General features: G+C 40.2%; 1 protein-coding gene across 4 annotated transcripts; it reads left to right on the top strand.

Moving 5' to 3' along the window:
* The first annotated feature begins 593 nt into the window (after positions 1-593).
* LOC18448520 (uncharacterized) lies at positions 594-12,368 on the top strand. 4 transcript variants are annotated; one of them, XM_020676303.2, is made up of 5 exons: positions 684-1,393; positions 1,892-2,075; positions 2,716-2,932; positions 11,329-11,506; positions 11,681-12,368. In XM_020676303.2, the coding sequence occupies exons 2-5, from the start codon at positions 2,051-2,053 to the stop codon at positions 12,065-12,067; spliced, it is 807 nt and encodes a 268-aa protein (XP_020531962.2). In that variant the 5' UTR covers positions 684-1,393; positions 1,892-2,050; the 3' UTR covers positions 12,068-12,368. The 4 variants fall into 4 exon arrangements, with proteins under 4 accessions (XP_006858643.2, XP_020531962.2, XP_088725574.1 ...); XM_088869449.1 differs by having other exon boundaries at positions 738-1,393; positions 11,624-12,368; XM_006858581.4 differs by lacking the exon at positions 1,892-2,075 and having other exon boundaries at positions 594-1,393.
* Positions 12,369-13,546: the final 1,178 nt, after the last annotated feature.

Here is a 13,546-nt window from a genome sequence, read left to right as displayed (position 1 = left end):
ATTATTTTCTGCAAGGGAAATTTTCATGATGGATTTAAAATCTAATTTTATCAACGACAATAAAAATGTAAAACTCAAATAATGGAACAAATCTTGTGGATCTATGAATATTTATTTTTAGGGTGAAATTGATAGTCTAGATAATTTGTTACAATCTATACTATCTTTGATGCTTAAAATCTTAATTTTTTTTTTTCACAAGCATAATGTTCATTCCGAGATGATCGATATAAAAGTTTTTCAATGCTTGAACTGTAATTTTTTATGAGTTATGAAGTGAGGTTTTATTTATTTTAATAGAGTTGCAGCTTTATCAAACTATTTTCCATTTCTATAAGGCCTAGGCCCTATTTAAAACAATAAAACCTCACATCCAAATTCCTATGATGCCTTAAAAAAATATTTCTAGCACTTATTATAAAATTTGTAGCTAAAAATTTGGTACTTGACCTATGAAAATAAACAGTTTGTGTTATAATATAAATTGTTTTTAGGATTTAAAATCTTAATTTTTTCGTAAATCATAATTAATCGAGATCAAGATGATCGATTTCAAAGTTTTTCAAACCTATAATTTTGGATTTATTATTTATCAAGCTTTCGCCTTCATCGTTATCATCAAAATATTTTTCGACTAAAATGAAGTGAGCTATAAGAATACTGATATGCCATTATGCTCAATTAAGCCACACCCACGCTAATACTATAAGTCTTATTTTAAGGTTTTTCTTTTTCTTGAACGCTGCTTATTTGCTTATTAAAGATTAGCGTTTTTAAGGGACGCTCTCGCTGCCCTCACAACAAGTTTTTGTTTAAATTTTCATTTCTCCTACCTCCCGCTTTCATCAATCACTGCAATTTTTAATCTGAATTTCCTTGTCTGCAATTTTTCAATTAATGGGCACTCAGGATGACAAGGAACATCAAACCCTCACCGCCATTACCATCGCCAACACCAACAGTAACCAATCCTCGTCCTCTTCTTCTTTACTGAATAAGAAAGAGGAGGAGTTTAACATTTCGTTAGGGTTTCAAAGTGGTTGCGATGACGGAAATTTTAACAATAGAGAGATTCGTTGTGATGGCAGTGATGCAGATGTTATTGATCGAGAGAAGTGTTGCGATGATGATATTCATTTTTGTTTTCACGGCGGCGACGGTAGTTCCAGGAAAAAATACAATAGGGATGAGATGCAGCCCTTACAGTTTGCAAACAAGCAGTGGCAAATGGTTAGGTGGATTGAGATTTATACGGCCATTCCGGCCATTGTCAAAACCGAGCTTCATGGCCTTTCGGCGGATGCTTCGTCGGTGTCTGATCAGGGCAAGGGCAGGCGCCGCGATAAGCCCAAGAAGAAGAAACCTCATCTTCATGGCGATCATCTCCAACCTGGTAACAAACCCTTTCCTTCTCTCACCCACCCCTTCTCTCTCTTTCTTCTTCCAATGACTTTGGTGAATTCTTCTTGTGGTTTGATTAGCTCTCTCTCTCTCTCTCTCTCTCTCTCTCTCTCTCTCTCTCTCTCTCTCTCTCTCTCTCTCTCTCTCTCTTTATCTGTCCTTTGTTTTGTTCTTTCACACCACTGCTGCATCCTGTCTTTCTTTTGCTCTCTCTTTTTATTTTCTTAATTAGAAGCAGTAATATTGCAGCTAGTGGGAATAAGAATTGCGTTATGTGACCTTGCAATCTCATGTTCTTCTTGTCAAAGTGTTGCTCCCATAGTTTTGTATGACTGTAATTTCTAAGTACTCATCTTTCATAGTAGACTGTTACTTCCGGTAGATTATCGTATATCTAACTAAATGTTCAGGGTTATCTTTTATTTTCCAACTATGAGACAATAAACGAAGGTATTATATGACACTTCGCAAACTCAACCGTGTTTTTTAGGGCTTCGGTCTAAACTGGGGCTAGTGTGATCCAAATGAGAAGTTGGGAAATGAGTTTACAATTACAAGTTCGTCAGCTCTAAGGTGTGAACGGATGCTGGAAAATGGCTTGCATAGACACAAATGCAGCATGCATGCATGACAACCATGTTCGAAGGACATGGAGATGGTCAGCATCTCACGCGGTAAGAACTTAACAAATGTCAATCTCAGCATTGGCCCTTTAGACATGGCACATTTGTACATCACTTAGAGGAGGAGGAGTTGGGATTTTTTAGAACATTAAGTATTTCTATAGTGACATTCCAACGAAAGAGGTTAAAAAGAAGTGTTCAGGTTTTTAAAGTTTTTAACACAGGCATCATAGACTAACACATGCCAAAAACAGTGTACCACCTGTTTATATATTACATAGGCGACAACCAATTGGAAATTTTGCATCATAGAATTTCATATATGAAGACATGCAAAGATGCCTAGTTTCTAAACACTATGAATAAGGGCTTAGTGAACTCTAGGGAGGAAGATATGCAGATGTCATGGCCCCATTTAAGAAAGACCTTAAATGAAGAATTGATGTAGTGGTTCAAGGAAATTCATTGCGCTATTGTGGGGATGTCAAGGACCTCATTAAAGAATGACATGGCTGCCTGCACATGTCAACTTTACAAACAAAACTCTACATGATTGCCCTTCTCCCCCCATACAAATTTCATACATTGTTTCTGCATTTGCTTCTTTCAGCTTTGAGTACACTCTTGTAATAATTTTCATGGTTGGCTTCACTTTCATGGAAATGAAGGCTTGTGTTTTCATTTGTTTCAGGCAGGGTGCACTTCGAAAATATTGAGCAAGCATATGAGGAACTCCATTTGCCCGAGGTTGTTAGTAATAGCTTAGTGAATGGGCAAGAGCTTGATGAAAATGAAGATAGTGATATTGAGGATAATAGCCTTCTAAAACCTGCCTTTCAGGTGGAAGGTGATCCCGACTTTGAATCGGGTCCACCACAAGATGGGCTTGAGTACTTAAGGCGTGTGAGGTATGATGCGATATTCTTCCTTTGCATGATCATTTATCCCTTTCAAATTCTTTACTCTTACTTTGTTATGTGCATGTCATATGTATATATAAGATGTGTCATGAATATCTAAATAAGTGACCAAGACAACGATACAGGAGTGCGCTAGTGCTCACCATGGTGTTTATGAATATTTTGCACATGAAGAGTTTCTTTCAACCCAAACACACATACGAAATAACCTTGTGTAACAATATCTTTTTAGTTTTGGGAGACTACATGTGCCTCATCAATGAACCATACCACTATGGACTAAGATGTCAAGCTTCTTTGACCAATGAGCAAATCTTTCACTAGCAAAGCAGCACTGAGTTTTTTCGTGCTTCATCCCATTCTCATAGAGATTCTTGTCTGACCGTGGACTTGCTTCCGTCCTGATACAGGTGGTGTAGCCATGGTTCTTGTTTTGAGCTGTAACGTCACACCTTGACTTGCTGGCTTTTGGGATCATTGTTTGTCTACTCGGACCTGACCCAGGACCCAACATCCAGACCCGACATGGGTTCGGGTATGGATCCAATAATTGGACTTGGTGGGTCGGGTCTGGGCCCAAATATTGGACCCGAACGCTATTCGGGTCCTGTCCAGGTCCATGTGGACCAAAACCAAATAATGTTATTATATAAATAACATTTATTGTATAATACTTTAATAATCTTTAAACAAATATAATTATATATTTTTAGTTATAATATTTAAATAATATATGTATATATCTAACATAACATTTAAATTATATATATTTTTTATTTTTGGTTTCAAGTCGGGGTCCGTGATGCAGATAAAAATTAGGAAAATATTCAAATTTATAAATTTTTTTAATTTATCTTCGCTCAAGGAATGGAGGCTTAACTTACCTGGGAACTTCCAAGCATCCAAAGGCTCTATCCTTGCCTCTATTCATGACTTGGACCTTCTAGAAGACTCTAGCCCTTGAACCTCTCTCTAGACTTCAGCTCAAGTCCGACCTACAAGTTCTTCTCAGAAAAGATGATCTTTACTAGGCGTAAAGATCTCGAGTCAAATGGCTCAATTGTGGCGATTTCAATACTGCCTACTTCCTTGCAAACTGTAGGAGAAGAGACAATTCCATTGTCCTCATTTCCTACCAAGGAACCCAGTGTTTCAAAAAGCGTTAGGAGGCACTCAGGCGGCCATTGGGGGTTCTGGCCGCCCAGTGCCTAGGCAGGTGCCCAAAACTTGGGCGGCCCAGTTGAAAAAAAAAAAACTGATGACTGATGATGATTAATCCATAAGAATTTTGATAATCCATAAGCCCATAATCTATAAGAATTTTGATAATCTATAAGACCATATCCCAATTAAAAAAAAAAGATAGAAGTTCAGAAGAGAATTTTTATAATCCATAAGACCATAATCCATATTTTCATAAAATGCTAAAACAGTAAAACCATACAAGCATACACTAATAGTCTGATACACTATGACTGAATACACAAAAGTTCGATAGTAGAACTAGAAACTAGAAACTAAAATAAGGAAAAAAAATATACAGAAATTCAGAAAATATACAGTCTAGCACACAATAGTCAACACTCAACACAACAGTCAACACTCAACACAACAGTCAACACTCAACACTCAACACCAAGAGTCTTCAGTCATTATCATCTTCATCGTCATCAAAAGGAATAGGGTAAGCTTCATCGTATGCATCAGATTCGAGGCCATCATCATCTGAGTCATCTCCTCTTCAATATAACGCTCGTCCTCCTTTGTTTCTTCTGAATCTACCTCTTCCTTCTCCTCTTCCTCTTCTTCTACCTCCTTCTTACTAGTATGTACAGATGAGGCCCTAAGAGTCTTGGCTGCTCTACCCTTTTCTATATTTTTGTGCTTCGCTGAAAATATTGTATAATTTCCTCCTTGATAGCCTCATGAATATTTTTACACCGGGCAACATCCCCCTTAATACTGACAACGTATTTTTTAAACCAGTAAATGCTCCCATTAGTATCCTTTCCACAATAATTACATTTAACACGATTTTTGTCATTCGGATTCGAGTTATAACCATACTTCGAACCCGGATTACCACGTTTAGAAGAACCTAGAGAAAATATTTTCATAGAACAAAGCTCATTTTCATCATTTTCTGGTTCTTTTAAATTCAGAAGCTATCTAATCTCATCCCAAATAGCTTTAAGAACTTTTTTACAAGAAGTAACATTCCCTTTAATACTTGCAAAGTGTTTCTTGAATCCGTTAATACCCTCATTGGTATCTTTTTCACAAAAATTACACCTTATACAATTTTTATCATTTGGTTTTGGGTTATAACCATACTTCCAACCCAGATCACTTTTTCTAGAAGTATCAGAAATAGATTTATTCAAATGACAAGGATATTGTCCATGTTTTTATTTTACAGAACTCATATATTGTTTAATCTCCTCTCTGATAGCTTCAGAAACATTTTTACATGGGGCAACATGCCTTTTAAATACCGGCAAGATGTTTCTTAAACCGGTTTATGCCCCATTTTGTATCTTTTTCACAAAAATTGCATCTAATGCAATTTTTGTCATTTGGATTCAGGTTATATCCATATTTCCAACTCAGATCTCCACTTTGACTAGATCCTGAAAAATACATCTCAAAATAAAACAACCAATCTAAAAAATAAAGTTTTGCACTTACTTTGATTGCTCGAACTCCAAACTCCCACCTCTGAGATGTTTTTTGGTGCTAAAATAATAAAAAAACATCATCTAATTGGATTATAAAATTCCAAAACTAAATCAAATCTACCTGGGTGATGTTTGGATCTGTTTTTCGTAACTTTGAGAAACACTTCGATCCAATGAAAGTCACAAAATTTAGTATTCTTGAGGTTTTTTCTCTCTAAAATGGGTTGTTGTGGGTTTAAGTTTCAAATGAACCTAAGACTCATCCTTAAAACCCTTTATGTTTAAAAAAAATCAATACAATGAAAAAAAAATTTCTCCCCTAAGCTAGGTGCTGGGCGCCTGCCTAGGCGGGCTCTGCACTGCCTAGGCGCCTGCCCAGGGCCTACCGCCCAGTTTGGCCGCCTAGGCCTGGGCGATACGCTTAGGCCTTCTGGACCGCCTAGGTGTTGGGCGGTCCACTTTTTGGAACAATGAAGGGACCACTTTCGATGAACCCTCTGCCATCTCCAATACCATCCTCGGCTACTTTCAGCAACTGTTCAAAGCCCCCCATAGGCCGGCCCCAGTCTTGGGAGATCTGTCCTTCTCCATTTCCTCAACACAAGCCACGTGGCTCGAGAAGCCTTTCGACGAGCTTGAAATCTTGAAGGCCACCAGAGAGCTTGGTCAAGATCGAGCCCCAGGTCCAAATGGCTTCGCAGTGGCCATCTTCAATTGCTACTAGGACGTCTTCCGCCTGAAATTTCTTGCTTTCTTTTTTGAGTTCCACACTAGGGAATTATTAGCAAGGGCATGAACGCCACCTTCATTGCCCTTATACCTAAGAACGAAGGGGCTTCGGAAGTCAAGGATTTTAGGCCTATAAGCCTCACCAACAGTTCCTACAAAATCTTGGCCAAGGTTCTCGCAACCAAGCGCAAACATGTCCTTAACTGTATCATTTCCCCCAACGAAAGCGCCTTTTGTCAAAGATCGACAAATCCTAGATGGGGCCTTAATCCTAGATGGGGCCTTAATTGCCCACGAGTGTATCCACTCTCACGAACGCTAGCTAAAACCCTTGGCCTTATCATCAAATTAGATTGGGAGAAAGCCTACGACCATGTCTTTTGGGATCTCTTTGAATAGACTAAAAGAAGGATGGGCTTCGGAGCCCACTGGAGGAATGGATCCGGGGCTACACTCATGGCCTTTTCTTCTTCATTCTTATCAATGGTTCCCCTCGGGGGTTCTTTTAGTCCCACCGGGGCCTGAGACAGGGGAACTCCCTAACCCCCTTTCTCTCTGCTATAGTAGCGGAAGTGTTCAGCAGGGCAACAGATAGGCTCTACCAAATGGGCTTAGTCATGGGCTTCAAGATAGGGACTCTCCCCATCCCTCATCTCCAATACGCCGACGACACCTTGCTCTTTTGCGAGGCCATGTCTGCCCAAGTCAACAATCTACTCATGTTTATCCATTGCTTCTACAGGGTTCAAGGTCAACTTCAGTAAATCCAAGATGATGGGCATAACGCTTGACCCTTCCTCTCTTCAAACCTTCGCGGATGACTGGGGTTGTGGTATCGAGGCCCTACCCTCGTCTACCTTGGTTTGCCCCTATGCTTCGAAAACCCCGGAATTCTCAATGGGGCCCTGTTTTAGATAGAGTAGAGAAAAATTCGCTTCTTGGAAAGGAAGATTCCTCTCTCCGGCCGATAGACTTACCCTTATCAAAGTCCTCCCATCTGGTTTCCCAGTCTACCTCATGTCCTTGTTACATCTTTCTGCTTCTGTCTGCGACCGTGTGGAACAACTAATGAGGAACTTCCTATGGTCCGGCGACAGCTCCCCCAAGAAATTCCATCCCTTAGCTTGGCACAAGGTCTGCCTTCCCAAAGCCCTCAGGGACTGGGGATCTGTAGCCTGAAAGCTACCAACCTCGCGCTTCTCTGCAAATGTTGGAGATTGGCAACCCAGGGCAGTCAACTTTGGCACCACATTCTCTCTTCCAAATATCTCCTCTCTTCCTCACTTTGGTCTATCCCGGCCCGCTTTCATTGTTGGGCCTCTGGGTTTTGGACTTCTATAGTACACTCTTTCTCCCTCTTCAGGGATCAAATTCACTTCTTCCCCAAGGATGGGTCTAGCATTCGCTTCTGGCTGGACCCCTGGCTCGTTTCCTTACCCATATCGACTCGTTTTCCCTCCCTCTTCCGCCTTGCCCGTGATCCGTCCACACACTTCTATCCTCTCTCTCTGCCCCATCGATAGTGGACCAAGGACCTAGAATCCCAACTTTCGTCGATCTTTGCGAGATTCCGAGCTCCTCGCTTTTCGGGAGCTCTCTCTCCTCATCGCATCCTCCCCTCCCTTAAGGAGGGGAGAGGATCATCTGGTCTGCTTCTCATTCTGGGAGGTTTTTCGTGGCTTCCCTTTTTCACTCCATCTCCTCCCCTGCATTTGGTACCTCGCCGTGTCATTCGACCATTTCTAGAGCATGGATCAGTGTCATCCCCCCCCGAATCCAGTTCTTCCTCTAGCTTGCTTGGTGGGGTAGGGTTCTCAGTGTAGATCTCCTCCAAGCAAGAGGCCTTCCTATACCCAATCACTGCTCAATGTGCCTGGAGGCAGAGGAACCAATGCGCACCTATTCCTCCACTGCCTTGTTGCTACAGCAGTTTGGCACTCTAACCTCTCTCTTTCAGCTAGTCCTGGGTGACTCCTCAGAGCGTCCTCAACCTGGCCATCGCCTCGTCATTCCTCCCCTGGTCGAGAGCTAGAGCTCTGATTTGGATAGCCACGATAGGGGCCACTTTGTGGACCATATGGAAGGAGCGCAACAACCGCATATTCCAAGGGGAGATAGCCTCCCTGTTCAAACTTATTGACGCCATTAGGGGTTCGGTCACCTTCCATTGCCATTTCAAAGGCATCCTTGGATTGAACTTTCTATCCAACTGGACCTACAGCCTCAACCGTAGGCCCCACTTTGGTGCCTTGTTTGCGCTCTGAAGACCTCTGAAGAGCGGCGGTGTCAAACTCAACTTTGACAGTTCATCCTTGGGCAACCTTGGCCCAGCAAACATAGGGGGAGTCTTTCGGGATGCTCAAGGGATTACCCTTCTCTCCTATTCCTTCTCGATTGGGATAGCAAATTCGACCGAGGCGGAAGCTCGGGCACTCCTCGAAGGTCTCAAACGCTTCGATAGCTCCTAGGGTCTCCCCCTATGAATGGAAGGGGACTCCCAAAATATTATCCCCTAGGCATCCGGTGAAGCCCAACCCCCGTGGAGGTTTTGGCATATCTTTGACAGTATCCTTGATCTATACAGGGCTATGCAGGTCTACTGGATTCATATCTGGCGGGAGGCGAACCAAGTCGCTGACAGGCTAGCAAAACAAGGAGTTGTTTCCGATCTACTTCCAAGCTAAACAGAACGTTTTGTCTTTTCAGTGGGCCTATCCTTGTTTTTGTTCTTTGCCTCCACTGCCATTGGGTAGCATTTGTTTTCATCGTTAGTTGCTATGTTGGGGTCCTTTTCACCCCTTGTTTTGGTTTGTCTTTTTGTCACTCTCCTTGGTGACCTTTGTGTGTATCTCTTTCTCCATCAATACAATGTTAACAGTATCAAAAAAATGGGGTGGCGTGAGTTTTTTTAGAAAAGTAAAACCTTTTATTTAGTGAGAATTTTTTTTTTTTTTTGTTAAGCTTATCTTATATTAAAGTGGCTTAAAATGGAATAATCTTATTTTCACGGACGTAGGAGATTTAGTTAGAGATTTATTAGGGCCTTACGTAGGGAGAAGAAGAGATTGAGAAGAAGATGAGATTTGAATACGGATTGAAAGATTTAGGGGATTTAGATATGAGAGAAGTAAGAGATTTAGACATGGGAAAGATGTGGATAGCAATTGAAGGAAGTGAGGTAGAAAATAAGCAGAAGAGATTTAGGTGGTACGTGAGAGAGAGAGGGAGATTATTTTATGGGTTTTTTTATTTGTTTATTTTTTCTTATTTAAAGGGGAGATGTCCCTTCATTGTAAAGAGAAGAGATTAGAATTGACTAAAGTTTAGATCTTGTGAAAAGATATTTTTGAGGTGGATTGCCTTGCTGACCTTGAGAGACGGTATATTCTCTCAATCTTTTTTTTTTTTTTTTCTGGTTTATTATTATTTCTCCCTTCATCAGTCCAAGTCTCGTAATTTTTTTTGGGTCCTGGTGTACCCAACCCATTGCCAACCCCTATGTCTGTTAGTCATGAGGTGGAGATGCAGCAGTCTGCCTAGACAACAAGAGATAACCACCCCTATGTCTGTTAAGATCTTTCATGAGGTGGAGATGCAACAGTCTGTTTAGACAACAAGAGATAACACTCCTTTCTTGGGGCCCTTGGGGAGTGAATGCATAGTTCTAGAGAAAATTAGGGACAATATTTCGTCTTACTTCTCCTTTGAATCATGTATATTAGGTCCCCTCTAATGGTTTACCCAAAAGAGGATCTACTGCCTCTTGTATGTGAAATTCTTTGCCCTCAATGTTCTATGTAGCTAATCTTCATCTTTGACCTAGATAAATATGGTAACTTCCTCCTACAAGATCTTTGTCCTCATTTCCTAGATTCTGAACAAAATGAATGCATAGGCCAATATTATATTGTCCCTACCTAGTACAGCACCAATTAGGAGGGGTGATTTGGTTTTGATTGAAAGGCTCTAAAAGGGCAAGGAGAAGGCCCAAAAGGACATGAGTAGAAGTAGTAAGACGAGATATGGTGACTCATGATCTGACTAAGGGTATGGCTCTTGATAGAGCAGAATGGCAGAATAGAATTTATGTAGCTGATCCCAAATGGTTGGGATAAGGCTCTGATGATGAGGATTGCAACACTCCTTAGAAAACTTATTCCTTTTTAAGATAATATGTGCACGTGTGTTCTTCCTTTTCCAAAATGCATATTTGAAAAGGTGTAGATATGGATATGGATGCTGACATGGATACAAGGAGCAGGATACTACTCAGCATATTACAAAACCAGAACATTGATTCTTACTGATTATCCTACCCAACATTTTAATACTTTGATACTGTTTCTGTTACATTGTGTGTGTGTGTGTGTGTGTGTGTGTGCGTGTCAGACTGTATAATACATAATTCATAAGTACATAATACAAAGTTATGATGTATATCTTTACCACATAAATATTGTCATTTATGGATATCTTATTTGCCTTGGGCCCATACTACAGTACAAGCCCATTGGAACCAGGGGCTATTTGTTGGACCCCCAAAGTTTGTACATATGCTCATCTCATCCTAGCAAGAAAAGAAAACTATTTTGCAACAAAAAAGTGTTCCTAATGAGTTTGCCTTTTAAGTGAATGTGTTCCATTTGATGTGTGGTGGATCTAGGCCGTTCAAGAACTCAAAGTGAAGCTGTCTATGAGCTTTGCTTCCCCCTGCTGGCCCCTCACTCCTTAGCCCAACCCTCTCATGGGATTGTTATTTTTTCCGGTCCAGTTCTTTTCTTGAATGTGTTTTTAAAGCTTCTGTTTTCTAAATTAAAGATGTTACAATCTATCATCATCATCATCATCATCAAAGCCTTGTCCCAACTATTTGGGGTCGGCCAACATGCTTATACTTTAGTATAACAGGCCCATGGGATTATACCTGTATTTTGTGTTTGTAAAATCTGTAATATCTCATGGAGAGAGGATTTGCAGGTGGGAAGCTGCACATATTCCAAATGTTAGGGTTGCAAACATTGACGAAAGGAAATTGAAGGCAGAGCAGACGTCCTACATGCCTAACATTCCTGACATCCCAAGCTGTCCCAACCATCTGTTGCCCTCAAAGCAGTGGGAGGATGCATTTTTGGCCGATTTTTCTGAGCTTAGACAGGTAATTTCAAACATGGATATGGGGATAGAGTCATCTTGGCAATGAATATTGATCTTTTCTTCTTGTCTTCATGTATTTTGCCATAGTTTTAATAAATGTTGTTCTCTGCTCCGGTAGGTTTCATCTATTTCACCATTCTTCTTGATATATCAGTTGATGCGGATGAAATTGCAGGCGATATCACAGCTCGAATATGTGGGCAGGCAACCTGCTTGTGCATCGAATTCTCCACTTCATGAAGAAAACAATGTGCCAAAGGCGGCACATTTGCTTTCCCAAATTTTGTATATGGATGCAGTTACCCGGGCAAATTTGTTGAGGCAGTGTGCATTGGTGATTGAGGAAGTCAATAGCTTATCGAGGGGCGATTGTATCCGCCTGTTTGGGATATTTGCAGCCGTGGAGAAGCCACTTGATGGAGACACAAGCGCAGCCGTGCGTGGTGTGCTAAGGAAATGTGCAAGCCTTCGTGCCTCAAAGACCGAGTGCAATGATGAGGTTGTGATGCTCAATTTGCTTATAACCATTGCTAGTAAATATTTTGGCCAGTCAGAGAGCTAAGGTTCCACTTTTTCTCAATTGGCTGCTCCTTAGTATGTTTTGTGTTCCTTCAGTTTGTTGTTATCTTTTTTGGGGTCAGGCTCATGTGCTTGAACTAGATTAGGGCTTCATGGTGTACTTGTTTATGTATTAGACATTGATAAAATATTTAAACTATGAAATAACATGAAAAAGATAGGGGTACCCTCCACTGGCAATGGGAGAAGAATGTGGGGGGTAAAATGGCTGCATGGAAGATACATGACACCCTCAGGACGCTAATCAACAAACTGAGCCCCACCACCCCTAGTTCTCTTTGTGTTATTCAGTCTCTTAGGTCCTCAGCCTTTGTAAGTGTTCTTTTGGCTTTATTGGTTTCTATGGGTTTTTTCTGGTTTTGATTTTCTTTTCGTTATTTATGTTTTGTTCTTTCTTTTTGGGCCCTATAAGAGAGCATGTCTTGGTCTTAATTAGGAACTCTCTCGTTCTCCATCTGTGAGCAGTCTTGCTCTTTCACTGTACTTTAGTTGTAGTCTGAGCACCCAATTTGTGGGATGTGTTCTTTCAATGTATATAATTTTCTATCTATACAAAAGTTAACATTTCTCAAAAAAATGATAAATTTAAAGATTCAAGTGTAACAATGTGGATCATTTTTTAGAGGTGTGCGTGCGTGTGTTTGCACTCCTACATAAAAGTATGTATCGATGTTCATGCATGTATAGTGATCTATGTAACTTAAGACGCGTCCAAGGTTATAGGTGCACATTGGAGAGCTATGTAAATAACATTTTTGTATGACACTTTAAAAATTTAGACATTTCTTTATTGATGTTTGTATTTATATATTATGCATTTTCAACAGACATTGTTATTAGGGTTATAGCTGAAGCTAAAGCCTTGGTTTCTTCTTTTGAGGAGAAGGTTAACTATCTAAAGCCTTGGTTTCTTTGAAACAAATTGAGCCATAGAGTCGAAGAAGTTACTATTTTGTGTGTTGCCCAAGGCTACTACTTAAAGCATTCTAGTGTGAGAGGTTGTTGACAAACAAGGAGTTTTAAGGCGCCAAAGTTGACACTTGGTTTGGGCCTCTTTCTCAAACAGTATCATAATATCAGCATAATATGCTTTAGAATCTAGTTTTACATCTAAAATTGAAGCTGATTATAGTCTTTTTATACCAAAAACAAATAATCTTAGAGATAGTATATTGAGTGTATTTTTCTTTGGTACAAGGAGGTCAAAATCGCTTTTAGTCATTAGATGTGAAATTTAATAGTTTTGAGTGTGTTATAATTTTGTTAGCAAATTTCTTTTAAGCCCAGTCAATGACACAATTTTCGCTACTTAATTTTACATCGGATTACCAAAAGTGATCCTGACCTCTTTATACGAAAGGTAAAAGATTTTGCTATATACTTTTTCTTCCTTTCTCTTTTTTCTTTTTTGTAATTTGCTAGGATTCCAAACTTCTCAGTGTGTTGTCTTTTGCACTCTGAC

The sequence above is a fragment of the Amborella trichopoda genome, chromosome 6 (assembly GCF_054954075.1).
Source record: "Amborella trichopoda isolate Santa Cruz 75 chromosome 6, AtrichopodaSantaCruz75HAP2 v2.0, whole genome shotgun sequence".
In the NCBI taxonomy this organism is placed as follows: domain Eukaryota; kingdom Viridiplantae; phylum Streptophyta; class Magnoliopsida; order Amborellales; family Amborellaceae; genus Amborella; species Amborella trichopoda.
This window is presented reverse-complemented; position numbering and strand designations above follow the sequence as displayed.